The sequence below is a fragment of the Peromyscus leucopus genome, chromosome 4 (assembly GCF_004664715.2).
Source record: "Peromyscus leucopus breed LL Stock chromosome 4, UCI_PerLeu_2.1, whole genome shotgun sequence".
Classification (NCBI taxonomy): domain Eukaryota; kingdom Metazoa; phylum Chordata; class Mammalia; order Rodentia; family Cricetidae; genus Peromyscus; species Peromyscus leucopus.
This window is the reverse complement of record NC_051066.1, coordinates 111,507,151-111,532,983: the sequence shown is the minus strand read 5'-3', so window position 1 is coordinate 111,532,983 and position 25,833 is coordinate 111,507,151. Positions and strand designations below refer to the sequence as shown.

Genomic DNA, 25,833 nt, shown 5'->3' with positions numbered 1-25,833 from the left:
CCATTAAGCTGATTAACACCACCAAAAGATAGACTTTGGACTACAAACTACTCGGGACAATTTTGAGATGGCTAGCTGAGATGATCCAGCCTGACAGGCTACTTGAACAAGGACTTGAAACAAGCCCTGCACTTTCCCACTATGCAGCGACTGGACAAATGATACAGGACCTGACAATTAACTCAAAAATTTTCTTTTTAGGATTCCCCTAAAGATGTCTTCACCCCCAGAAAGCAGGAAGTAATTTTAAGAAAACAACACCCACATTCCCAAGAGGTGGGGTGGGTAGTTTTTTGGTCATTCAGTGGCTAATGGATAATTGTCATTGTTTATGATGGTTGGTTACTAGTTGCTAATTGTTAATGGTCAGGAAAAAAAGCTGAACAAGGAGATTAGATTCAGAGGTTTTGTTTAAAAAAAAAAGAAAAAGAAAAAAGAGAATATAGATATGAGGTAGATCATTGACTCTACTCTGAGAAAAAAGATAAAGAAATAATAGGCTAAATGGATAGATCACTGTATCTACTCTAAAAAGAAAAAGGGGAGGTATAAAAATGACAAAATGTAGATTATTGAATCTATTATGAAAAGAAAAAGAACATGGATATGATAAGATAAAAACGAAGATTATTGAATCTACTTTTAAAAAGGACTACTTGTTTTACATAGGATATGTAATGAAAATTTTTTGTCTGAGTTTATCAAATGTTACTGGACTGGACATTGTTAATATATATAATGGAGTTTTTCATCTGAATCTGTCAAATGTTAATGGACTAGACATCATTAATGTAATCCTTGACTATATATACTTATTGGATATAGTTTTTCTTGTATTAGTTATAAGCTTTTTTTAATTTTAGAGAAAAAAGGGGAAATGTGGTGGTATTGTGTTCCCCAAAATATTGTGCATGCTAATTAACTTATCTGGAGTCAGAGAACAGAACTGCCACAATATTAAACATAGAGGATAAGCAGTGGTAGCACATGCCTTTAATTCTAGCATTCCAGAGGCTGAGATCTACCTAGATCTCTGTATGTTCAAGGATACAGCCAATCATGGTGACTCATGCCTTTAATCCCAGGGAGTGATGGCAGAAAGCAGAAAGGTATATAAGGCATGAAGACCAGAAACTAGAAGCTTTTGGTTGGTTAAGCTTTTAGGCTTTTGGGCAGCACAGTTCAGCTAAGATTCATTCTGGATGAGGACTCAGAAGCTTCCAGTCAGAGGAAACAGGATCAGCTGAGGAATTGGTGAGGTGAGTTGGCTGTGGTTTGTTCTGCTTCTCTGATCTTCCAGCATTCACCCGAATACCTGGCTCCAGGTTTGTTTTTGTTAATAAGACCTTCTAAGAATCGTGCTACACCTTGGTATTTCCAAAACTACTACTTGATATCATCTCGGCCTGGCCAAGAACACTCTATGCAATTCACTCTAAGTTTGTGACCAAACTCCAAGCTGCAGTTCCATCCCGGATAGATTTATAACGGTGCCTCGCTTGCTGTCGTCTTTTGTGGCTGCACTGGCTACAATCACCCGAGTGTTGACTCTGATTACTAAGGCATCCAGGGAGAGAAAAGACCAGACACTGAAAATTAACAGTTTCGCTACTAATACAACCTTCTCAGGAATTTCTCATGTTTTAAAGCCTGGCAAGGAGCTGTCCACCTTTATGCTTATCATTGTTTTGATGTTTCCCTTCAAAGTGACATGCTTTCAGAATGTGATGCACCTGTCAACTTGCTGTTCTCCTTCTGTGAACACTGTCACCTTCAATACATGGAGATGGACACTATTTTTTGCTAACTTTCAATTCTGTGACATTCTTTCAGGGCATATGACCTCACAGCTGTACCTATGAGAGCAATCCAGGTTACCAAGAATGCTTTGAATTCACTGTTGTCCCACTGAAAACACAAAACTCACTTGATTATAGATTCCAGTGATATTAAAGGTACTAACTTAGAGAGTATGGAAGATACAAAGTCATTCCCTCGCCTAAGAAAATCAATTTCAGCCCTAAGCCTTATTGTTGACAGATGTATCAGCAACCCTATATTTTCTTTCTCTTCCTTCTATTTCTCCTTGCCAATAAAACATTATATTTGGTTCCAATAGTCTCCTACCAGCCCTGGAAAATAAATCTAGTATCTTCTCATGCTGTCATGACCATGAAGGTGGTCAGTGTGTCCTCTGCTGTATGGTGTAATTCTGACAATACATGATAAGAATAGTGGAAAGACTAGTCGGTGGGCTGAATGAGTGGTTTAGGGGACCTCTACACTCTTCACTCTTATAAAGAGTCATAAATCAGGGACTTTCACAGAGGTAAGTATGGATATCGGTCATAGGAAGCCCATGCTTACTTAGGGTGTACAGTCAACCTGAACTCATAAGAGACCCAAAAGGTGGGGGGTAGCTGAGTACCTGATGGCTCATAGATTCCTGATTGAGCCAAGCCTCAGCAGCTGATGTTTTGCTGCACTAGGTATACATTCCTCATTCTTCAGGTCACTTAGATGATATGTATCCAATCATGTTTGTCCACAGGAACTCTTGCTCTTTTCATTTATCTTCATTGTATAAAGAAGCCAATGTGAGAGGGTCATTTAAAGGTAAATTCAAGTGAGGCTTATTTATTTCCTAAGTTTATTGCACCACTTGATTTTCTTAGGCCTGGGTGTAATTTAAATTAAACACAAATTATAAAAGCTTGCATATGCTGCAGTCTAGTGAATGGGAGAGAGGTAAAGAAGGAAGTGGGTGGTACTCAGCTTTGGTGAATAATGCTTGGTCCATAAGGAACAGCTAGGCCTTTTCTACAGCCAAGAAAGGATATAGGAGAAGAGAATAATTATCTGAAATCTTCAATGAGATAATTTAATTAATCAGATTATTGGGGTAACTAATTCTAATATTTTTCAACATTAAATCTCCAATCTTGCATTTTGTTCTAAATGGGATAAGGATGTTAATTAGGCAATGATATACAACATAGCTGCCTTTATATAGAACCGTTATCTTTCAGATTTTTGGAGACTGGGAAATTTTATGAGCCAGCTATGGTGCCTGTAGAAACGACTACATAGCATTCTGCCTGGGGAGAAGAGGCTTTTACTTTCTTTTTCCTCTTTGAGCCACTGGGACAGATTTCCTAGAGAGAAACAATAACTTAAAACATAGTCACTCCAGGTACACTGCCAAGGCAGCCTGAAACGCTCAAAAGTGACCGCTGTCATTAATAACCAGCTCGTCCCATGCATGCATTTTATTGATCTAACATATTTTTCCTTTTGGGTCTATCTTCATATTTAATGAGGGGCAGTAATGGGGGTAGAGGAGACGTAGGGCAGAGACTTCCAAGCAGAGGCATTCCCCGGGCTGTATGTATTTATTTTTTACAGTCCCTTGGAAGGGATCCAAAGAAAATAATCCAGGTTTTGAAATTCTTCTTGTTTGGGTTGAGAGTGGAGTGCCTCAGAAATACAAGTTCTGAAAATGCTCCAAGAAGAGCAGAGTGGAGACAGGGTGGCCAGGACCGGTGATCATCGGGTCACTCAGTCTTACCTCCTCCTGTCAGAACACATCCCCTTTGATGCCGTCCTCTGCTTAAGTCCAGCATTTCTTAGGCTCATGTGAACAGAACCCTCCCTAGGCTGCTACACACTCCTGTGAAATACGATTTCTGTAGTTTCTATTTGTTTCAGAAATGGGCATGATGCACAGTTATACACCTGGAAAAATGCAAAACAGCATATAGGCGAGGGGCCTGCAATCCACGTTTATAATCTAACTTATTTCTTAGTCATAAATTTAATTGGATTCTGCATTAGGCTTAGGTTACACACACACAAACACACATACACAAACACACACACACACACATTAGAGTATATTTAAATGATTTGGGGAGTTTGAATTTATTACAGAGATATTTATTCAAAGCTCTCTGGGTAATAGGAATATTATATTCATTTTGTATGTAATTAAAGCATCATCCTTACTACTAGCATATGAAGTAAAAGCATGTTTTGATCCATAAATCAAAAAAGGACTTTTCAAGCAAAAACCTTGAATGTTTATAGGAAGTCCTTCCTTCCTTCCTTCGTTCCTTCCTTCCTTCCCTCTTTCCTTTCCTTCCTTCTTTCCTTTCTTCCTTCTCTCCCCTCCTGATTATATGGTATTCTCCTCAATTCCCCCACAGGAAAGAGAATACTTTGACTTGAACTGGGAAAATGTAATATGGTGAGAATTTATTTGATTTAATTCAAATCTGTGTAGTGCAGACCATGGCACAATAACAGCTCAAAAGACAGGGCAAGAAAAACAACAATTAGAATACTCAGGATCACAACAGCAGTTAGCAGAACTCACAGTTTAAAAAAAAATCTGTTTCTGGAAACTTGTACAATACTAGAAATCAAATAACGAGATGGAATAATCAGAAATCATGTAAATTAGATACAGAAATGTGAGGATGCTGGCTTGAACTCTTTTTTCAGTAAATAGTCAGAAGGTTGGGGATGTCACTCAGGGCTAGAGCGTTTGCCTGCTTTGAGATGCCCTCGGTTGCATGTCTAGTAGAACAGGGAAAAGGTGAGACCTTCTATTTCCTAGCAGCTAAACATTGCACCTTCTGAGAACTGTTAGCCATTAGCACACAAATACTCTACCTGGTTTTTATTAATGTACACTAACTGTACACAATTATGGGCTTCCTTATGAAATTTTCATGCACGCCTGTCATGTACTTTGATCTTATTTGTCCCATTTACTCCCCCTCTATTGTCCTCTTTCTCCTCCTTCCTACTGGTCCCCTTTCAGTTCCTAGAACAGTGTCTCCTCTGTCTTCAGGTGAGCATTTTTAGAGTGTGGATTCTGTATGACTCATGGTGATCTCTAGTTCCATTAATTTTCCTAAAAAATGACAAACACTCTGTTCTTCTTCACAGTCAAATAGTACTCCACTGTATTTATATACTGTTTGCTTTAGTGAGGCTAGGTCCACATCCTGGCTATTGGAAAGTACCCCAACACACATGGATGTCCAGAAACTTCTCTTGTGTGCTGAATTGGATTTCTTCAGGTACACACCCAAGAATAGTGTAGCTACACAAAAAAAGTTCTGTTTTCAGACTTTTTAAAAACCTGTGAACCAGCCTGGCGTAATGGAGCCTGACTCCTCTGTGATCAGGGAACAGAGTTATGCTGAGGGAAGAGGATGTTAGTGATTGCCAAGAAATGAATTTGTGTGAAAAATCATTGCTGAAGTGCAATTTATAAAAAGAAAACATCAAGGGAATTTTGAACTATATTCTTTGTGTTTAGTAATGTTTGTGTTTCAAAACACAGTACTGAATAATTTTCCAATAACTGTTATTGTGATATCACAATGTAACACAATATATCATCAGAAATGACATATTATTTGGGTTGTTAGTAATTACATATAATTTGATACATACTAAAATTACTAATGGACACAGCTGTGGAATTAAAATTTTAAGGTGGAAGATGAAAGTAGAAATACCTTTGTGAACCATGTCCTAAAAATAAAAAAACAAAAATTTTCTTTTCTAGATTTATCTAGAACTCGTCACTGAAATAGTTTGGAAATAATATCTCATAGCACAGGGTTCACATTGTTGTTAAAAGGGACCAGGGCTCATGGTGGGTGGTGTAGGTAGAGGCAGGATGGAGGATGAGGGGGCAGGAGTCTCGATAGAGAACAGGGTGAGCCTGCAGGCATTCAAGGGAAGGCATTTCCAAAGATCAACAGTTTCTGTCATCAAGCTTCATAAAGGGGTAAACTGAGGCAACTGAGCATTAGAGGGAGAAAGGTGGATTGTGGCAGGTGAAGGAACAGAATTTAAAAGGAAAACCACACATCCGCATACGATGCAGACAGATAAACGGGGACACATTCCGGTGTGGTGAAAAGCAGGAATGCATACTTGATGCCTAATCGCTGTGCTATTGCAGACAAGTGGGGAGTGATGACTGTAAGTACAAGTGCTGGAAGTTTTTGTACATCAAAGGACTAGCACCATGGTATTCGCTATTGCAGCTTCCAGGATGGAAAGAGAATTCTGCATGTACAAAATTTAGACACTTAAAAAAAAAAAATCTTGTCATTAGTATGTGATAAAAACAAGACTCCACTGTAAGCGGGGTCTTTTCAAGTTACAACTCCATGGATTAAAATCTTTAAAAAAAAATCCATATTTTCTCCTCCTCCTCTTCTTTTTTTGAGACTGGGTCTCACTAGCTCTGGCTGACCTGGAACTCAGTACATAGAGCAGGCTGGCCTGGAACTCAACAGAGTTCTGTTTGCCTCTGTCTCCTAAGTGCTAAGATTAAAGGTGTGAGCCACCACACCCAGGAAAAGAAAATCTGGATTTTTAACTTGGCATTTGACTTACTTCCTGGAACCTGTTTTTTTTTTTTTTTTTTTTTTTTTTAAAAAGCAGCTACCCCAAATTGTGACATTCTTTCCAGTTGTAAAGGGAGGTCACAAGTCAGAGGTCACAGGTCACAGTTGCACTAGAAAGATCTGTGGCTTTGTCACTAATAAAAATCACAGATATTTTCCAATTTATTCCATAGTGCCTAATGCATTTAAAATTTGTTAGTAAAAATAAATGTGTTATTTTAGTACAAATTATTTTAGTACTCATTAAAATGTCAGTGAACTTTATTTTCTTTTTCATGCTAGATATTTTTTATTTCATATATTTATAGTCTGAGAAGGGCCCAAATTTTTCAACAAGCTTCTAAATAGGTCAGTGGTACCAAACCAAATATACCAAATAAAGTTTAAAACCCACTAAAACTGGAAAAATCTTTTCTAAAGGCTGATAGACATGGGTGAATGGTGCAATTTGATTTTTTTTTTTTTTTTGTATCCTTAAGGAGCTAAATCCAAGGAAGGTGGTAGAGCAGACAGTTTTCTTTTCTTCTTTTTCTTCCTTTCTTTCTTTTCATTTTTGAGACAGAGTTTCTCTGTGTAGCCCTAGTTGTCCTGGAACTTGCTGTATAGACCAGGCTGATCTTGAAGTCACAAAGCTCTGTCTCACTCTGCACTCTTAGATGCTGTTTTCTTAAACTTATGAGACCCACAGTGGTTTTCAAACAGGACTGAGAATCCTTTCAGGTTCTCTCATTGAGAGCTTGACCATGTCCCCTCTCTTTAGACCTGGGTAGAATTGTTACTTTTCCAATAAGTACAGAAAAAAATGAATCTCACTAAGTTCTAGAAGCTAAGTTGCAATAGATAGTTAAACTTCCTCCTGATTTCTGGGGTATTTGTTTCGGCAGTCCAGAGTGCATGTAAGAAGGCCGCCTTCCCTGAGTTGTCATAATATTGGAAAGCCCAAGCTATAAGTGATTCTCTTTTAGGGAACAGGTTCATAGCATTAACTGAGTCATTTATGGTTGAACTGGCAGACATGTAGGAGATGGTAACAGAAGGTTCCATCATAGAAACGAAGTCATCTCTCATATCCCCATTCTATTCTCAGGAGAAATCTAAGACATCCCAGGACACAGATGTACTGTGACCTCTTTCACTGTTCAAATTCCTGACATCATGTGAGCATTTACTTTATGCCACTGCATTGGACTGATTTGCTGGGTGGCAATGAGTGACCAGCATAAGGTTTAGGATGAGCCAAACAATTAATCTTAGTAGATAATACCAGAGAAAACAAAGCAGGTCACAAATCAGTGTGCAAGCTGTGCAAATCTGAAAAGCATTTAAATTGCAGTGCAATTCACTGTAGAACTCATATGCTACAATACTGACTAGAAGGTTCTGGACTGTGTAGAGTACCCTGAGATAGCCCATTCTGGCTGTCTCAAGGTTATGTTACTATCTTTGCCCACTATTGTTTTTCACTTAGTGTAGAAACAACAAATATGTACTTGAGATTGGAGCAAAGGATATATACCTAAGGAAGTACCAAGGATATACTAAGTAAGTCTAAAGGGTATACTAAGGAAGTCTAGAGAAATGACCTCTGACTTGTCACCTTTCTGCAGCCCAGAATTTTCTTAGATACTCAGTACTTGAATCTCTAGTCCTAATGTGTATCACTGTGAGTCCAGCCTGCAGCACCAACTGAACAAGTCCACATCAGGCCCACGAGCATGCCCACACAACCTGGAAGGTATGAGGCTTATCTACCTCCCACAGACATCAGGTAACACCCCAGACTTCAGCTGTCTTACAAACACCAGGATTACAAAACTGGGAAAGTAATGTGGTTTTCACAAAGCTTTTCTTTTCTTTTTTAAACTAGTTGCTAATTTTCTCCAAGAATATTTTAAAGGTTGTGATTAGAGAAAAAAAAAACAAAAACAAAAATTCACCCCTTTTTCTTTTTGATGGTTTACCAAAAACCTTGCCAATGCTCAGTTTAGGATCAATGTAGGAGACAGAGTTTTGTTTCCTCTTACTTTATTATATTTACTATTAAATCATCATTTAGTTAATAGCTGTTTGTTTGTCTAGAGCTCTGTTTCACCTTGAATGAAAAGCAATTTGTCTCACTGCAGTCATTGAGTGGTCTCAGAGCCCTTAAAGATGAATACAACAGAGAGAAGTGGGTGGAGTTGTCAATGGCTTTTTTCTTTTTTTCTTTTATTTTTCCTGTTTTTGTGATGCTGGGGATGGAACAAGGCTCTCTGCACACTAAGAACTCTGAGCCGTATTCCCTCTGGAAATGGCTATAAATTCACTATACTCTCACTCCTATTACACAAAATCCCATCAGTTAGAAAACATCAGACGCAGGGACAGTCTAGGAGACTTGAAAACAACAGGAGATGTGAAAAGGGATGAAACAACTTCACAAATACACACAGAATGGCTTCCAGCTGGAGAGGTCAGCAGGGCAACCCAGATCCCCAGAAGCATTGCCCAGGACAAAGAAGTGTGTGTTTTCCAACGACAGACACTACAGAGTAAACTCTGGAGGGGCTGGCCACTTGGCACTCAGAAGCCACATCGTACCTGTGAGGTAGGTGTTGTGTGAGGAATTGATGAAATAGTGGGACAGGGGCTGTGACATGTCTTCATTCAGATCCAGTTTCTCAGGAGAAATGACTCCGTTTTCTTCTCCGCTCAGGTAGCGCATGAATCCATCCACTGACATCTGCCCTGGAGAAAATGGATTGAGAGGCGTGTGAGTGGCTCAGCATCCTGAGACTGGTGGGGTCAGCCCGCTCTGATCCACCCCCAAACAAGCAAAATCCGCTCTGCAGCATCCAAGGAGAAGACAGTGGACACAGTTTTGTCTTAATACAGACACACACACATTTGTCTAGGATCATGCTGTATGTTACCATTATCTTCATATAAATAAAGGAAAGAAGTAGTTATTCTGATGTCTCCAGCTTTTCAGAGGATTTAAAACAAACTTTCTCTTTTTAAATATAACAGTGAACATCAAATTCATGAATTAAAAAAGAAAGGTTGCTGTGCAGTGGTGGTAGAAGCCTTTAATCTCAGCACTCGGGAGGCAGAAGCAGGTAGATCTCTTAGTTTAAGGTTAGCCTGGTCTATTGAGCAAGGTCCAGGATAGCCAGAGCTACACACAGAGACTCTGTCACAAAACAAAACAAAACAAAACAAAACAAAACAAAACAAAACAAAACAAAACAAAACAACCCAAACAAACAAAAAAGAAAAGTTAACTCTGGGTAAATCACCTTGAGATGGTTTTCCAAATTTCCCATTAAGAATATATATTGCTTTTATTTTTATAATAAAAATTATGAACAAATATTCTTACTTTATGTATTCACATACTTTTTCTTTTACACAATATAAAAATAACAACAAATGACTTTTGCTTTACATAGCAAACTGAGAGTACATAGAAAGGAAGAACTCTGAATTTTATTTGCAAGTTTACTTCAGATAGAAAAACATGACTTTTACTGTGTGATTCAACTCACAAATTTTTCGTCTCTTATACCTTTTTGAGGTAGATGTAGCTAAATATTGAGTTCATCTTTTTATTTCAGCATTACTGAAGTATACTTGGCAGACAGAAATTATACATATTTACAGAGGAAAACTTGAAGCTGCCTTAAAGGACTGAGATAATCCCTCATTTCCAGCTCAGCAGTCTCAAAGGCCCACAGAGCACCATCACCACAGCCTGTCAACACTAATAGTCAAAGCTTCAAAATAACAACAAATAAATGGGAAATGAAGGTGATGTAAGTCAAAGTTTGGGGTAGCATATCTTATTTTCTTGTTGGAACAGTTTTGTGTTAATTTAAAAGTGCTAATCTCATTGAAGAAAATTAGGCACTGAGGTAAGCAAAGAGGGAAAAAAAAACCTTTTCAAACACATATAACTATTCCTTCAGAAGAATGTACTTTGGGAGCTTTGCTGTGTGCCATCAAAGAGATGTGTGTGTGTGTTATAATACTGTGCAAATACACACACACACACACACACAATATGTATATATGTATATTACAGTGATTTCTTCTGAATTAAATGAAAAATACATTATATAAATATTTAATCACAGTAAATTCTCTAAAATAGGTGCTTAACTTGAACTCATGATAAATATACCTGCTTATATTTTATATATTATGAAATATAAAAATATAATATTAAGCAACAGTCTATTATTATTGGTTATTAAATTTGTTTTAAATATTTTTTAAGTATAAATGACACTGCATTAAATGCTATGACAGTAATCATATCTTAATCATATCTTTATACATATACTTAATTCCTTCTGGAGGCTGTACTGGCAGGAACAGATCTGTTGATTCAGACTATACATGTCATCAAGACTTTTAATGCAGACCACTAAAATTCTTTAGGTGTATCATTTGTAAATGGCAGAATTAAACATGACATTTTACCACACTGTTTTTTTCACATCTAACACATTTTTCAAGATAACTATACCAAAGTTCTGGGAATATTATAGTTAAGTCAATGTTAATATTATTCAAGAATGACTGAATGAATGGATGAATCAATCAATCAATAAAAGCTTGACGGCTCTCTAAAAGAGAGGGGCTATTGTATGAAAGAAACATTTTCTTTACATTTTTATTTATCATCATCATTACTGCCTGTGTGCATCCATAATGCGGTGGGTGGGTGCATATATCATGGAACATGTGGGTGTGAGGGGACAATTCTGTGGAGTGTTTGTTTTTTTGTTTTTTTGTTGTTGTTTTTTTGTCATCTTTATGTGAGTTCTAGGGGTTGGACACAGGCCACCAGGCTTCCTCGGAAAGCACCGGCTAAACCATTTTACCAGAGCTGAAAGAAATATCTTTCTAAACAAATGTTTAAATAGAAACAAATATTTGCATCACAAACAGCTAAAAATGTACTTCAATATGGGTCTTGATAGTTCCCATAAAAAGTGAAAACTACCAGGAAAGTCTCTTAATTAGAGATGAAAAATGTGATATAAAGGCTTTAGTTGGCATGCTTGTGACCTACAGCAGCGACCCACCTGCAGGCTATACTTGTGTGTGATCAGTCTTTAGCAGAAACCACCAAGCCATCACTTAATGTAGGGACCTTCCTGGTCACGTGGCCATCAGAAAGACCATCTGCCATTGGAGCCTTCTGTTAAACACTCCTTGGAGGAATGCATATATCCCTTTGGACTGATCATGCATTTCATAAGCAAACCAGTCAGCTTAGTGCCAAAGCTATTTCTACAGATGGTTTAAAAAATATTTTGGAGTATAAAACTCTTGAGGCAAAATTTCATAAAAGATCCAATTTTTTTCCAATCTTCTAGTTTTCTGTGATTATTTTAATTTGTTAAATATTATTCCACCTAGTCTCCATCCTTCCCTTCCTCTTTTTCTTTCTTTTTTCTCACTTCACCTTCTATTCAATTAACAATTTATTTAAAACCTGCCATCTGCTAAATGCACAGACAAATAGCCCCAGAAATGCAGACACAGACCCTGCCTTCAAAGAGCTCACAATCTGGCAGAAAGTGCTGCTGCCCACCCTTGAGGAGAAGGCACTGGCAGAAAGGTGTGCACATTCCCAGCTCTGCCATCCTTGGCCTCTCCAATGATGCTTCTGCACCTAGTCAAAGTAATTCTTTCACATGATCAGGGTCATTCAAATTAGAAAACAAATTGCTCTGACAGTGGAAGATCACCCAGGACAGTAGTATTTGGAGTTTACATCCCATGCAGATGACATTTTCATCCAACTCTGTCTCCCACTGGAGCAATCCCTTAGGGCAACTAAACTTCATGGCAGGAAAGGATGGCAGTAGAACTTCTGGATGTGAGTGAATGCCAGGCAGTAAGCATTCACTCTAGTTACCAGCTTTAGTGGAAGCTTTGTGTACATTCCTTTTAATGGAATTCAAAGTGTACTGGCAGAGGATGGTGTGACCTAGCATCCCTCTTTTATGGGGCTAGGTTCCATTCTGAGGCTGTCAGCTTGTATCTGTTATATTCTGGTAAATAAAAACTCCTAGTTTTACTAAGTAAATAAATAAAATATATGTCAACAGAATAGAGGTGGCAAATTAGTTTTCTTTTTAAGAAGGTTTATTTCCTTTTTAGTTATTTGTGTGTATGAATATGTGCCCATAAGGCAGTGGTCACAGAAGATAGAGGTATCAGATACCCCTAGAGCTGAACTTACAGGTGACTGACTGTGAGTCACCCAATGTAGGGCTCAGAGATGAACTCCAGACCTCCACCAGTACGGTATGTGCTTATCACCTTTGAGCTATTTCTCCAGCCCAGGCATAAGTAAGGTCAGCATCAATACCTAAACATTGTTACTACCTTATGAAAACCTGTGTTGAGACTTTGGACTTTGTGTTTAATTTTGTTTTCTGTATTGAATACAAAATGGAGGCTACATAATCTATAAATGCCATCTTCCAATGAAGCCATTATGATTCACGTCGACATGTAAGTTTACAAAAGAGAGTGTCAAAATTTTATTCATTCATTAATAAGAAAGCCTGGAAGATGACAAAACCAGTTTAAAGAGAACCCCTAACTATCTCTCTCTCTCTGTCTCTATCTCTCTTTATCTATCTATCTATCTATCTATCTATCTATCTATCTATCTATCAATCAATCATCTACCTATCTTTTAAATTTTAATTAAAAACTCAAAATTGAAAATAAACAAATATGCCTCTTTACTTTTTTTTTTTACAAGTTTTCATGTTGAGAATTAAATACAGCACACATGTGAATACATGCATGCTAAGTGAGTATTCTATCACTGTACTATGTGCCTAGTGTCTTTGTCAACAAAAAATAAACCAAAGACCCAAATTAAACAGGGACATGGACAAAATTGCTAAGTTAAATACAAACCTACCTAAAGATCTTCATGTCAACATTTTAGATCATCTTTTCTACCTTTAATGATCCACAGAAATCAAATATTTTAATTTAGCTATTCCTTTTATGGTGCTGAATATTGAATTAAGGGCCTGACCCATTCTAAACAGGCGCTGAAACACTGAGATATGACTCCAGACCCTTAACATAACACTTAACACAGACTACAGGCAGAAAACAATTTAGGAGCGTAGATGAGTTAGTGCTTTTGAAGATTGTTTATATTAAATAAAAAAATTTGGGGGGAAGAAGTTATATAACTTTACTTTAAAATTGAACTCATTATTATTAGTGAGTATGCACGTGTATGAATGAAGACATGGGCATGTGAGTGCCACAGGACTTGGTTCTCTTCTTCCTTTGAAGGTTCTAGGAACCAAACTGAAGAAGCAGACTTGCAGTGGGAGAGTGACTTTACCTACTGAGACATCTTATCTTGCTGGATGACATTAATCTAAATCTGAAAAAGAACAATGCTTAGTTTTTCAGAGTGGTCAGACAAAATATGCCCAAGAATGTAGGTGATCAGACACTCCCCACTCCAGAGCTCTACCTGCTAGTTACAGGAACAAGTATTCAAGATTTTTGCTGCCCCAAGTGAAGGGTAGAGGTGTGGAAAAGGCAAGAGATGTCACTGTGAAAATTAGGAGTAGTCAGTGCATACTAGAGAAAGTGAGTCAGTTAAAGGGTAGGAGTTCAATTTCAAAATATATTTCACAGGTTGTACAATGTGTGAAATATGCCTTCAACTGGTCAAGGTGTGGGGGCAGAGAAAGGACTCTTAGATTTTCATTGCTTCTATGTTACCCACAGTGGAAGAATGCTGTTGTCATTGATTTAAAAGCATCAGCATTAAAAAAAAAAGTCTTTCACCGTGAAAAACTTCCATTTATTTTCCTAGTCCATGGAGGAACACAGAAGATGGAAAGCCTTGAGAACTGACATAGGATGGAGCTAGACATTGTAATTCAGTGGGGTGAGCATTTGCCTAATACATATGAAGCTAAGAGGCTATGAGTTCAGTCTCCAGCACTGCAAAAGCAAAGCAAAGCAAAACAAACAAAACCAAACAGGACCCTGTGAGCTGACTCAGTGGGTAAAGGTTTGTTATATGCCTGAGCCGAGTTTGATCTCCAGGACACACATGGTAGCAGAGCTGTCATCTGACTTCTACACATGTTCCTACACACATACACATGCACACAAATAAATGTAATAAAACAATAAAAAAAAGCAAAACCCATACCAACCAACCAACCAACCAACAAGCCTGTGACACCAGGCAGCATGTAATTCATCTATATAATGTACAAAAGCCCCTGGAGGAGTTACAGGGTAAAGGCATCATCTGAAGTTATTCCATAGTTCTTGAGGGACAAAAAAAGGAGGATTTATGCTCACGAAAAAGGAACTCTGGAAAATGGAAAAGAATAATCTAGAAGAGCTTTTTGACTGGTTCTCTAATATCGGGGTCTTATTAGCACACACAGACTATTTATAATAGAGCTTTCTGGAGTGACTTTTATGTTCCAGGCATCTAGAAAAAGGTATATGCATCCAAAGTCTATCCAGGAAGAGTCAGATGTCTAGAATTCACATGGAAACTAGGGCCCTCCTTGCTAATGGCTGTCAACAAACACATTTTTATTCCAGGGTCCACTTCTATATGCCATGCAGTGAGAGAAAGCAGGTATGTGTCCATCAACTCCTTGCCCTTCAAAACTTAAAAACAAAAACAAAAACAAAAACAAAACAAAACAAAACAAAACAAACAAACAAAAAAAAAAACATTTAGGACAGGAGAGATGTTCAGCATTCGTTACTCTTGCAGAGGACCCAAGTTCCATTTCCAGCACCCACAGGGTAGCTCACAACCATCTGTAACTCCACTTCTGGGGGTACCCAATACTCTTTTCTAGCCTCCATGGGCACCAGACAAGGATGTGGTGTACAGACATACATGTAGGCAAAAACACTCATATATAAAAAACAATTCCTAAAAATGGGACTACTATTCTGCTGCCCAGGTCAAGCATAAGATGGAGAAAACTGGCCAATTTTGATCACCAGTAGACTGAGCTAGGAGGGAGGACATGAAGAGGGACTGAGTGTAAATAGTGAACAGAATCTCCAGGAAGTATCGAGAAGTCACCTGTGTAATTTGCTCTCGATGAATACACTGAATTGCAAGAGGGTACAGGGCAAATACCAGCATGGTCTAGAAGCCAAGAGTGGATTTCTAAAGTCATAGCATTTCTAAAGCTGCTTTCCACAATGACTTGTCTTAAGGCAATGAGCAGAAACAAGCTCCCCAATTTCTCCTTGATTAGGAGCAATTACTTTCCAATCTTTCAGTGATGCTTTTATGTCAATTTATTTCTAGTTCTCAAAAATTTTTCCTGTTTACTGTCTTTTTATTTTTCTTCCCATCATGGAAATAAGAAGGCATCATTCCTTCTTATATCTACTTCCCCAACCCATATGAGGTCACTATATTCAAAGCTGATGTTATCATGGCTATGTATCCTATTCAGAGCCAAGTCATGTAGTGACCCAACAATTATCTTGCACAACTTTTAACTTCCCTTGAGTTTAATACATGTCTTATTTATCATTTGCAAATTTATTTGCACATATATCTAGGGCAATGTCACCTGTCCATCAGTTATCTAAACCTCACTGTAATGTGTTCAAATGCAAGTGCTTTCTCATTTACATAGTCTTGAAGTCCTTCTTGGAGCCTTCTGACTTACTCCAACTGAAACTAATGAATTCCTATTCCTTTTACTTTTATTCTATTCTTAATCGCTCTTATTTCCCATATACTATGCCTTACTTTTTCATGAATATATATTTCATTTTAGTTGTAGCACATTTGTCAGTAGCTTCCTGATGAAAGATTTCAGAGTATTGAATTTCCTGAACTTTGCCTGTCTGAAAATGGCTCAGATTGACTTGCACACATAGTTTCTAGTTTAGCTGGGTATAGCATTCTTGGTAGATTTTTTTCTTTTTCTTTTATAAAGTTATTTGATTGTCTTTTGATCTCCAGCATGGATGTTGGACATATTGAAATCTTCCTATGTCACTTTCTTAAGAACAGTTATGTGGCCTATATTCAGTATCTTTGGCTCAAATTTATTGAAATTTCACAATGATTTGTCTTGGTATGGTTTTGTCTTTACTCTCTGTTTTGGTATGAATGCTACTAGCCTGCTTGGGATAAATTTCATAAATTTATTTTTATGATGCTTTCTTATCTCAAGAACATTATTTTCTCATATTTAAAACTTTAAGGCATCTTAAACATATTTATTCATATAATTTTTCACGTTTGACTCAGCTATTTCTTCAATTCTATTCCTACCTCATCCTTCAGTGTTTTGTTTCTTCTATGCTCTTTTTAATATTCACAAGCTAATTTCTGATATCTGACATTTCTTTTGAAAACAACATCTGTTCTTACTTCAAAGACAAGTATATTTGTTACTTTTCTAAGGATGAAGTGATATCTATACATGTAATTAATTCTTGCTGTATAGTTGTCTTTTTCTGCTGTTACTTTCCTCCTTATCCCTACTTTAAAAGAAGTTCCCCTCCTCCATCTAGTAACTACTGTCTACTTATATTTTCTAGTTGGCGGAAGGAGACATTGACTGGGTTATTTTAATTAATGTTGATGAGTAGCTTTGAGACTCTGAGACAGATGAGGCACCACTGTGAAAGGATCTGCCTTTGTCTCTCTAGGGCGATGGCTCATCTTCAGGTCTCTTGCACAAAGAATAAATGTTTAGTGCCAGTAGTCTAGGCCAATTTGGGGAAAGTACACATGGGTTTCTTTGGGCAACAGCCTGGGATCTTATTTTCAAAATGGTTACCTTGCCTGCACCTATTCATTGTCATCTTCACTTAGTCTGTTCCTTTCCCAGATAGAAATTCTGGCTACATGTCAACAGCTGTCAAGCCCCATTCTGTTCTCTATTGGTACTCCTTTTTTTCTGTAAGAACGTAGCAACTTCAGTTCCTGAGATGTTTAAGATTTCTATGGAATAACTCAGGATGGTTCCCAGCATGCCACTTGGCTGATCTATGATCAGTTTCTCAGATCTATTACAGCTGTAAGAACACAGCCAACTTTCTAAGATAATTGTTTATTTTCTTAGTTCAAACCATTTCTAGATCACATCTGTAAAATTATCTCTTAATGCAGTTTAAGTGTAGACTCAAGGTAGCTTAATTAGATAAATATGTTCATTCTATTATCTTATCTTGAAGTCCCATGATGTTTCTATCATGATATATACATTCTAGTATTTTAGATAAAATTAATTGTATGAGATAAAATACATTTTAATAATTACAGGAAAAATTGATTCATATAGTAGGGATTTTTTTTAAGTCTTCTATTTTGCCAGGAACTTTTTGTGGCCTTTGTTTTTTTCTTTTTGCAGTGGAACATGCACAGTGACTAACATCCCACGATAGGTGGCACTATATGGATAATTTGTCTATCAGGTTTTTCTTGCTATGTTTCTGCCTATACCATGCAGTCAGAGTGGCAGAAGCTGTCTGAACGTGCAACTGGGAAACTGCTTGCGCCTCATGACTTCTCTTGCCAACCTCACAGGAATGTTAGCGTACAACAGGTATTGCTGGATGTGAAAGGTGCTGTCAACTCTCTGAGTTCCTAACATAATGATAACTGAATCAAGCTGGTCCTTGATGTCTATCTTCATCCATGATGGCATGGGAGGAATCCTTGAGATGTCAATCAGGAAATCATGTGCACATTTATAATTGAATTTCCTAAATCTCTCATGTCAGGTCATCATTTCAGTTCAAAACATTGATGAAGAATTTATCCAATTATCTAAAAAAAAAAAGTCATAAGGAAATTCCAGGGACAAATTGTAAGGCTTTGAACTCATTTGTGTGCTAAGCCTCACTATAGCTGGATACTTTCTCTCTGATCTTCCAAAAGCCTGACCCTCTACCCTTCTTATGAAATAGGTCACAACAAAACATGCTACATATTTGCCCTTGGAAAGGGAAGATGACTAAAAAGGCACATTTTCTGCTTGTTTTCTGAACACTGCTATAGCAAAGCTGCCTTCTCCTTCAGAATACAAGTCCTAGATATGTTGGTATCAAAAGCCATCAGACCAGAAAAGGGAATCGGGGACAATTGGGAATAAAGTGAGCCAGTCTTTAAATGGTAAAAGAATTCAGTGCACTCCAGTGCACTGCTCCTGGCAACCCCTGGATCCATGAACGCATATTCTTCTTAATGACCTTTGCTCTGGCAGAATTTCCTATTAAAGTCAGAAGGAAAAAAAAACCCATATCTGAAATAAATCCATATCTGAAATAAATCCATAGACTTCAATCTTCTACTTAGAAGCTTATGCATATGGCTTTCAATAAAGACCACCTAACACAAATGGATGCTTCTCATTTATAATGAAATTTCTGAGCACAGCAGATACCCATACCCCATTATATTTTGCATGAATGAGATGAGCCAGGGATGGAGAAAATATATAGTGCATGACTAAAAGCTAGTCTCGGAATAGAATTCATGGTGTATTGGTCTGGTACCCAGAGAGTCCTTTGGTCATCTCTTTCTTACTCAATATGCATTTTTTTTTCAACTGACATGTGCTGTGGGATGTTCTGTATGGCAAATGTGTTGCTCTGATTGGTCAATAAATAAAATACAAACTGGCCAGTGGCTAGGCAGAAGTATAGGTGGGACTAACAGAGAGGAGAAAAGAAAGAGCAGGAAGGCAGAAGGAGTCACTGTCAGCCGCTGCCAGGACAAGCAGCATGTGAAGATGCCAGTAAGCCATGAGCCATGTGGCAAGGTATAGATTTATAGAAATGGATTAATTTAAGCTATAAGAACAGTTAGCAAGAAGCCTGCCGTGGCCATACAGTTTCTAAGCAATATAAGTATCTCTGTTTACTTGGTTGGGTCTGAGCAGCTGTGGGACTGGCAGGTGACAAAGATTTGTCCTGACTGTGGGCAAGGCAGGAAAACTCTAGCTACAGACATGCTTAATTTTACGTTTTAAGACATGGTCTCTTTATGTAGCCCAGGCTGTTTTGGAACTTGTTGTGAAGATGAGGCTGCCCTTGAACTCACAAAGATCTGCCTAAGTGCTTGGATTAAAGGCATGAGGAATCACATCTGGCTTCTGATGGTTAATTTTCATTGTCAACTACCTTGGGCTTAGAACCACCTAGAACAGACAGCTCTGAGTATGTCTGTGAAGGTGTTTCCATGGAAGCTTAACTGAGGAAGAGAGGAGTGCCTGAATCTGTGGCATCTTTCCATGGGCCCAGACTGAATGAAAAGAAGAGCAGAAAAAAGAGAGGTGGGCACCAGCATTCATCTCATCTTGCTTTCTGGCTGTCTTCAGTGTGACTGGTTGCTTCATGCTGCCGGCACCACAGCTAGGGCTGGTAGAGCCACCACTGTGATAAACTGGACAATTAAACTGTGAGCCAAAACAAACCCTTCCTTATGTTGCCCATGTCAGGCACTTCATCACAAAAATGAGAAAAGCCACCAACACAGAAAATAAGTACCAGGACCAGGGTGATTGCTGCGATAAATCTGACCATGGGATTTGTAGGGGGAACATAGAATTTGGACTGTAGAGTGGAGAATGTTGTCAACAGAGCTAAATGGAGTATTCTGGTGGGAATTTGCAAGACCAGAATGCTGAGAGTGGCAGAGTAGAGACTACGCTCAGGAGCTTTCCAAGTAGAATTAGAGGACTACAGCAGAGCATGGCTGCAGGCCATTTTTTGCTTTATCCTGGTGAGGGACCTACATAGTTATAGGCTGTGCATGCCATGAAAACTAGACTTGAGTGAAGCTGAATTCAATGGCCATGCACTAAACTTTTTCAGAGAGGAAAACTTAAGACAACATAATAGCCAAGGTGTGCATGGTAAATGCCACTGTTCTTAGCGCAGAGGGAGACTGAGAGGGAGAGAGAACAGAAAGATACAAAAAATGAGCAGTTTAGCTAGGAAAGGAGAATCGGCAAGCTTAAAGTTGGACAAAGTAGGTGGGGAGAAGGCAATGATAACTCTTAAAGATATCATCACCATGAAAGAGAACCCTGGAATTCTGTCCTGACCTCTACGCAAGGTGCTCTGAGATTAAGACTCTACCCATTGAAGGCTCCAGCTTGGAAACATGCACACTCACTTGAAAGGGAGGAAGGAGATAGAAACAAGAACATTACAGAACATGTTGTCTACTCAATACCAGCCACTTATGGAAGTGGTTTTTTCATATTTGGCTGCCAAAATGTACAGAAGGCATGAAAGCTGTGGTATAGCCACAAAGTGCTTCAGGTTGGCAATGGGCCTTGGCAGAATAGTCCACATGGTGCTGACTTTGCAGGCATGTGAGAGATACAAAGGATCATGGAGACTTGACCAAGATTCTGGAAGTCCACTGATTCAAGCAATTATGTGACAGGATTGGATTTCCCGCAAGAAGGCCCTGAGATGCCATTGTATGAGTCTGTGAAAGTGAGACCTATGTGGCAATAGAGATCCCAGGATGTTGGGGATGACGGGACTATTGTCTGCCTAGGAAAACTGCAGATATAGAATAGATGCAATCCAAGAGAACTGGAGGATTCTTCGGGGGCAAGTTGAGCTAAGGCTGTTGAAGCCCATAGAATGCCACCAAAATCCCAGATATAGAATAGGAAGCTGTAGAATGTGATGGTTTCCCTACTGGGTTTCAGTCTTCCTTCCATTTTATCTTTCTCTTGGATGAGAATTTTTATTCTGTACCATTGTATAATGGAGGTATGTGACTTTTAAAATTTTTTACAAGAACTCACTATGTATACCAGGCTGGCCTCAACTCAGAGATCCACCTGCCTCCCCCCCCCCCCCAAGTGCTGGAATTAAAGGCATGCACCACCATGCCTGGCTGACTTTGGACTTTTAAACAGTGTTGAAACTGTTAAAGACCATGGGGGATTTTTGAGGCTGGGCTGAATTAGTTTTGCTTTATCAGATGGACATGATTCTTTGAGGACCAGGAATGGAATATTGGGATTTAAAGGTGATGTGGCTGGGTGTCAAGTTGAGAAGGGATGAACTTGTGATGATTATCCTTCATTGTCAACTTTACTGGTTTTAAAAATCACTTAGGAAACTCACACCTGCATGTGTATGGGACACAGAAGTTTAACTAAGGAAGTGTGACCCACCCTGAACATGGGTGGCATTATTCCATGAGATGAAGTTCTGTAGTGAACAAAGGGGGAAAGGAGAAAAGGGAGCTGAGTCCAGCATTCGTCTTTCTGATTTGTGACTTTGGCTGCACTGTGGGCAGCTGCCTCATGCTCCTGCCACCCCAGCTGGAACCATCAAAGCTGTTCTTATTGCCTTGCCTTCCTCGGCTTGATGGAGAGCATCCTCAAGCTGTGAGCCAGAATAAACCCTTCCTTCTAAGTCACTCTGCTAGACATTTTGCCATAGCAGTGGGATAAGTAAGTAATACAGATGCTTAGCCAGGAAATCCCCCCTCGATGGCAGTAACAACTGGTGCAGAATTGCTTGTGAACTAGGAGTTTCCGGCAAAGAAAATATGACTGGCCATGTTTATATGCACGGATTTTCTTTTTAGATAATGGATTGTGACTGGAAAGAAAATCTAATATGTAAGCACAGGCAGGGGCGTGAATGAGGGAAAATAGCCTTTGAATAGGTTCATCAGTTTGATCTGTTTCCCATGTGCTGCTTGACAAATCATTCATGTTCCTTACCAAATGCAGAATGATCTCAGCCTGTCCTCACTACCACTGTGGGATGGCTAAAACCTACATGCCTGTTTCATAGACAGGAAATCTGAAGGAAGAGGCTTGCTCAAGACAACATAGAACACAGAGGATTTGTGCCTTAGGAGGACAGGCTATGTCTCAATACTGTGGAAGACAATGCCCATGGTCTAGTGTCAGAAACGAAACCGTAATAACAGTGGTAATAATATGAGCTACCTGCCACTCTGAGAATGGACCACATGCCAGTCACAGGCATTCTTTGAGAGGCTGACTCATTTTCAGCTCAGTAAACTGAGGCTGAGTGGGAAACAAGTTGTCTGGCAAGTGTGGAACCTGAACTGGTAGCTCATGCTGGGGCAGTGAAAAGACAGATGGAGCTGATGAGACTGGTCATATCTATGCACCCATTTCTCCTCACACTGTCCTGAGTAAGGGCCATGGACCATGGAAAAGGGGACGTTTTGCTGCAGAGACAGTTGGCTTCCATCTGGCTACACTGCATCAGTCCTAAAAATAGCTCTGAATGTGACCAGGAAAAGAGTCTTTCCAACGATTTACTTATCTCTCTAAAATGTGTTACTTTAATCTTTTTGTTAGAAGAAGCCCGGGCTTTTGCAGATAAATGACCCATCTGGCAGAGGTGTGAGGATTAGGGTCTTTGATTTGAATTTGTCTATCAAGGTCCAAAATTCTTTTCCAGACTAAATTATGTTCTAATCTCTGTATGCAATTTAGAGGTGTCCTCCAGCATTTTTTTTTCTCCAACCCATGAATCTTACATTTAGGAGAAGAAAAATAAAATACAATAGAAAATGTGTTATGCCAACACAGGACAAAAGAAATGCTAAGCAGTAGGTGACATTGTTTGTGGGATTTGCAGAAACTATTCAGGTTAGCTTGAAAAGGGTAAGAAAAGCCAAATACATGCAAATATCTTTAAAGCTGTTCGGCACTGAGAAATTTTGCCTTGGAAGACAGATGGTCCACATGTATCACTGCACAGTTGAGATGGGCAAACTGGACAATGTGTCTGCCAGTTAGCATGGGCACCAAACACATTCTGCTGTGCCAAATGCCAATTAGGCAGGATCTGGCACTCATATGTTTGGATGTCATTGGGATTAGGTGGATGAAAAACCATTCATCATCATTCAATCCTCACTCTCTGTGTAATGATAGCAAAGGTCGTTGGAACACTTCCTGCCCAAGGGCTTAACACCTCCTTAAATCACTTCCAAGCTCAGCAGTGAGATGCTATTTCTTGGCTTATGTTTATTCCTGGTGCTATGACCCTTGAGGATTCTGCTAGCTTCTCTCAGGGAAAGTGCAGATGGTATCGACACCATGGCTCACCCAAATCTATTTGCCTGCTTTCAGAAATAATCATTAAATGTTCCTCTTGTTTTCTGCTTGGGCACGAATTTTCCTACTACCTCGGATTCTCTATAATAGACGAGCTTTTCCAGCTTCTTTATTTTTTATCCAGATTTTCCCAATCCTGTATTTAGTATATTCTACACATGTTCTCATCCATTCTTACTTTATCTTAAATTGAAAAGGATCATCCATTCTATTCCTTGTGGACTGCAAAACCTGCCCTATTACCATAGCTGTGGACAAGTACAAAAAGCTAAAACATGGTGTGATGATGTTCAGTCAGTGCTTATTTGCTCTGCTCCAGAGTCTCCAAAGGTCAGCCTCTGTCCTTACCACCTCAGCTCTCTACAGCTCTGCTGTTTTCCCACTACAGTGTTAAGTCGTACTTGTTGAAGTGGTTTGTGTGAAAGTTCTTAATAATGACACCAAACTTTGATTTAGCACATTCCCTTTTTCAAAATATTCTCACATTTGTGAATTTATTTACTCTTCACCTTTCTGTTTTGGCAAGTCAAAGAAGCTTTGTTATTTGACTTGACAGATAGACTTTGGCTTAAAGATTTAACTGTCCCTTAATGTTGACACAGAGAGATAAAGAAAGGGTCTAGATTAAACCTTTTTGTCTAAAAGCTAGCTGTGGTGGCTCATACTTATAATTTTAGAAGCTGGGAGACTGAGGCAGGAGGATTGCTATAAATCTGAGTCCAGTTGTGATATGCAGCAGGCTCCAGGCCAGCCTGGGCTATTTAGTGAATCTCTATCCCCAAATAAACAAACACCCTCTAAAAATAACAAAATGAAGAAGGAAACTTTCTTATTCTCTGTTTTTCCCCTCTAGTCCTAGGGGCTCCCACATGCTAGGCATGCACTCTGACCTATGACATCATCCTCGGTCCCCTTTCTTTTTCAGTGTAGCCTTAAACTTGCATGTGGAGCCTAGGATTGCCTGAGTGTAGATCTAGCCTTTGAGCAGAGTCTTCAAAGGGCAGGGATCGCGCTCTACTGTGTTCTATGAGTACACTTGTTGTGATTCTGACCACAATGCAAAGAAGGCAAAGTCTTCTAGATCCTAGACCAAGATGTCTGGGTCAAAATGGAGGCTCCTTTACAAGGGCAAAGCCTTCACTTGCCTTAATCCCGACTACTCTGCAGCACAAAGGCAGGCCCTGCTGTGTGTTCCTCCAAGCTGTCTGATGAGGCACTTAGAACCTTCCTGGTACTTCAAGTGTCATGAGACTCTGTCTGTCCCTCTTGGGAACCCTGCTCTGCAGAATTCTTGAAGCAGAGCAGAAAATGGCACTTTCCTCCTACAAAGCTTTCAGATCATCCAGGGATTACAGGGTTTTGCCACTACAAGCAATTCCAGCAATCCTTAAGTTATATGCACAGTGCAGGTTTTTAAATTTTAAATGTCTGTGACCTTGCATCAGGTATCTGGTAAAGGAAACAGCTGTACTGATATCTTGCACCATGGAGGACTTCTTCTTTCACAGGCTGGAGGTTGGCTGGCTTGTTTTCTTCTGTACTTAGGCATGCTAGGTAAGTGCTTTACAACTGAGCTACATCCCGAGTCACCTTTTTACTTTGAGACAGTCCCTCACAAGCTGCCTACGCAGGCCTTAAAGTTGAGATTCCTCCATCAGCCTCCGAAGTAGACAGGGTGGGTAGTGCTTTTTATAATGCTGCCATCAGGGGAACATCTGCTTTGCTGGTGAGGTGAGTGCAGTAGGCTGTATCAGTGTCTCAGAGAGGATATGATTGGATTTCCATTTGCATCTCTGTACCAGAGGGATTACTTGGGTGCCGCTGGGAGTTAGAACTCCCTTAGAGCAGCCGCAAACACAGTGAAGGATGGATGTCTCACATACTAACATAGTGTTTGCCCCACTACTGAGCTCTGCTTGTACACAGTGGAAACATGGCCGTCACTACCTGCCTTCTCCTCCCTGTTCTCGTCCTATGCCACTAATACTGCTTCCAAGGATTGTATCTCAAACGTTTCTAGACTCCATTTTTTCTTTCAGAGTTAGTTGCCAAAGAAATAAGGAACAATGGCATACAGCAAGAGGACTATGCACCATCTTTGGCTCATATTCTATATGTTAGCTGCAGTATTAGGTAACATGGTTGCTTTTGTCTATTGTCCGAAATTAAGGATTGTCTTAAGTAATACTATCTGTAAGCCTGGAGATAATTGCTTTATAATTGGAATTCTAGAGACGGCAAGGATTCAGAGTTAAGACAGA

General features: G+C 39.1%; 1 protein-coding gene across 2 annotated transcripts in view; it reads right to left on the bottom strand.

The window, feature by feature from the left end:
• The window catches only part of Plcb1 (phospholipase C beta 1), a 701,254-nt gene that overhangs the window by 173,489 nt on the left and 501,932 nt on the right, over nt 1-25,833 (bottom strand). For both annotated transcript variants that reach the window (XM_028884530.2, XM_028884531.2), the window contains exon 10: nt 9,015-9,161. In XM_028884530.2, the coding sequence (XP_028740363.1) occupies nt 9,015-9,161 (147 nt within the window). The remainder of the gene's footprint in view (nt 1-9,014; nt 9,162-25,833) is intronic.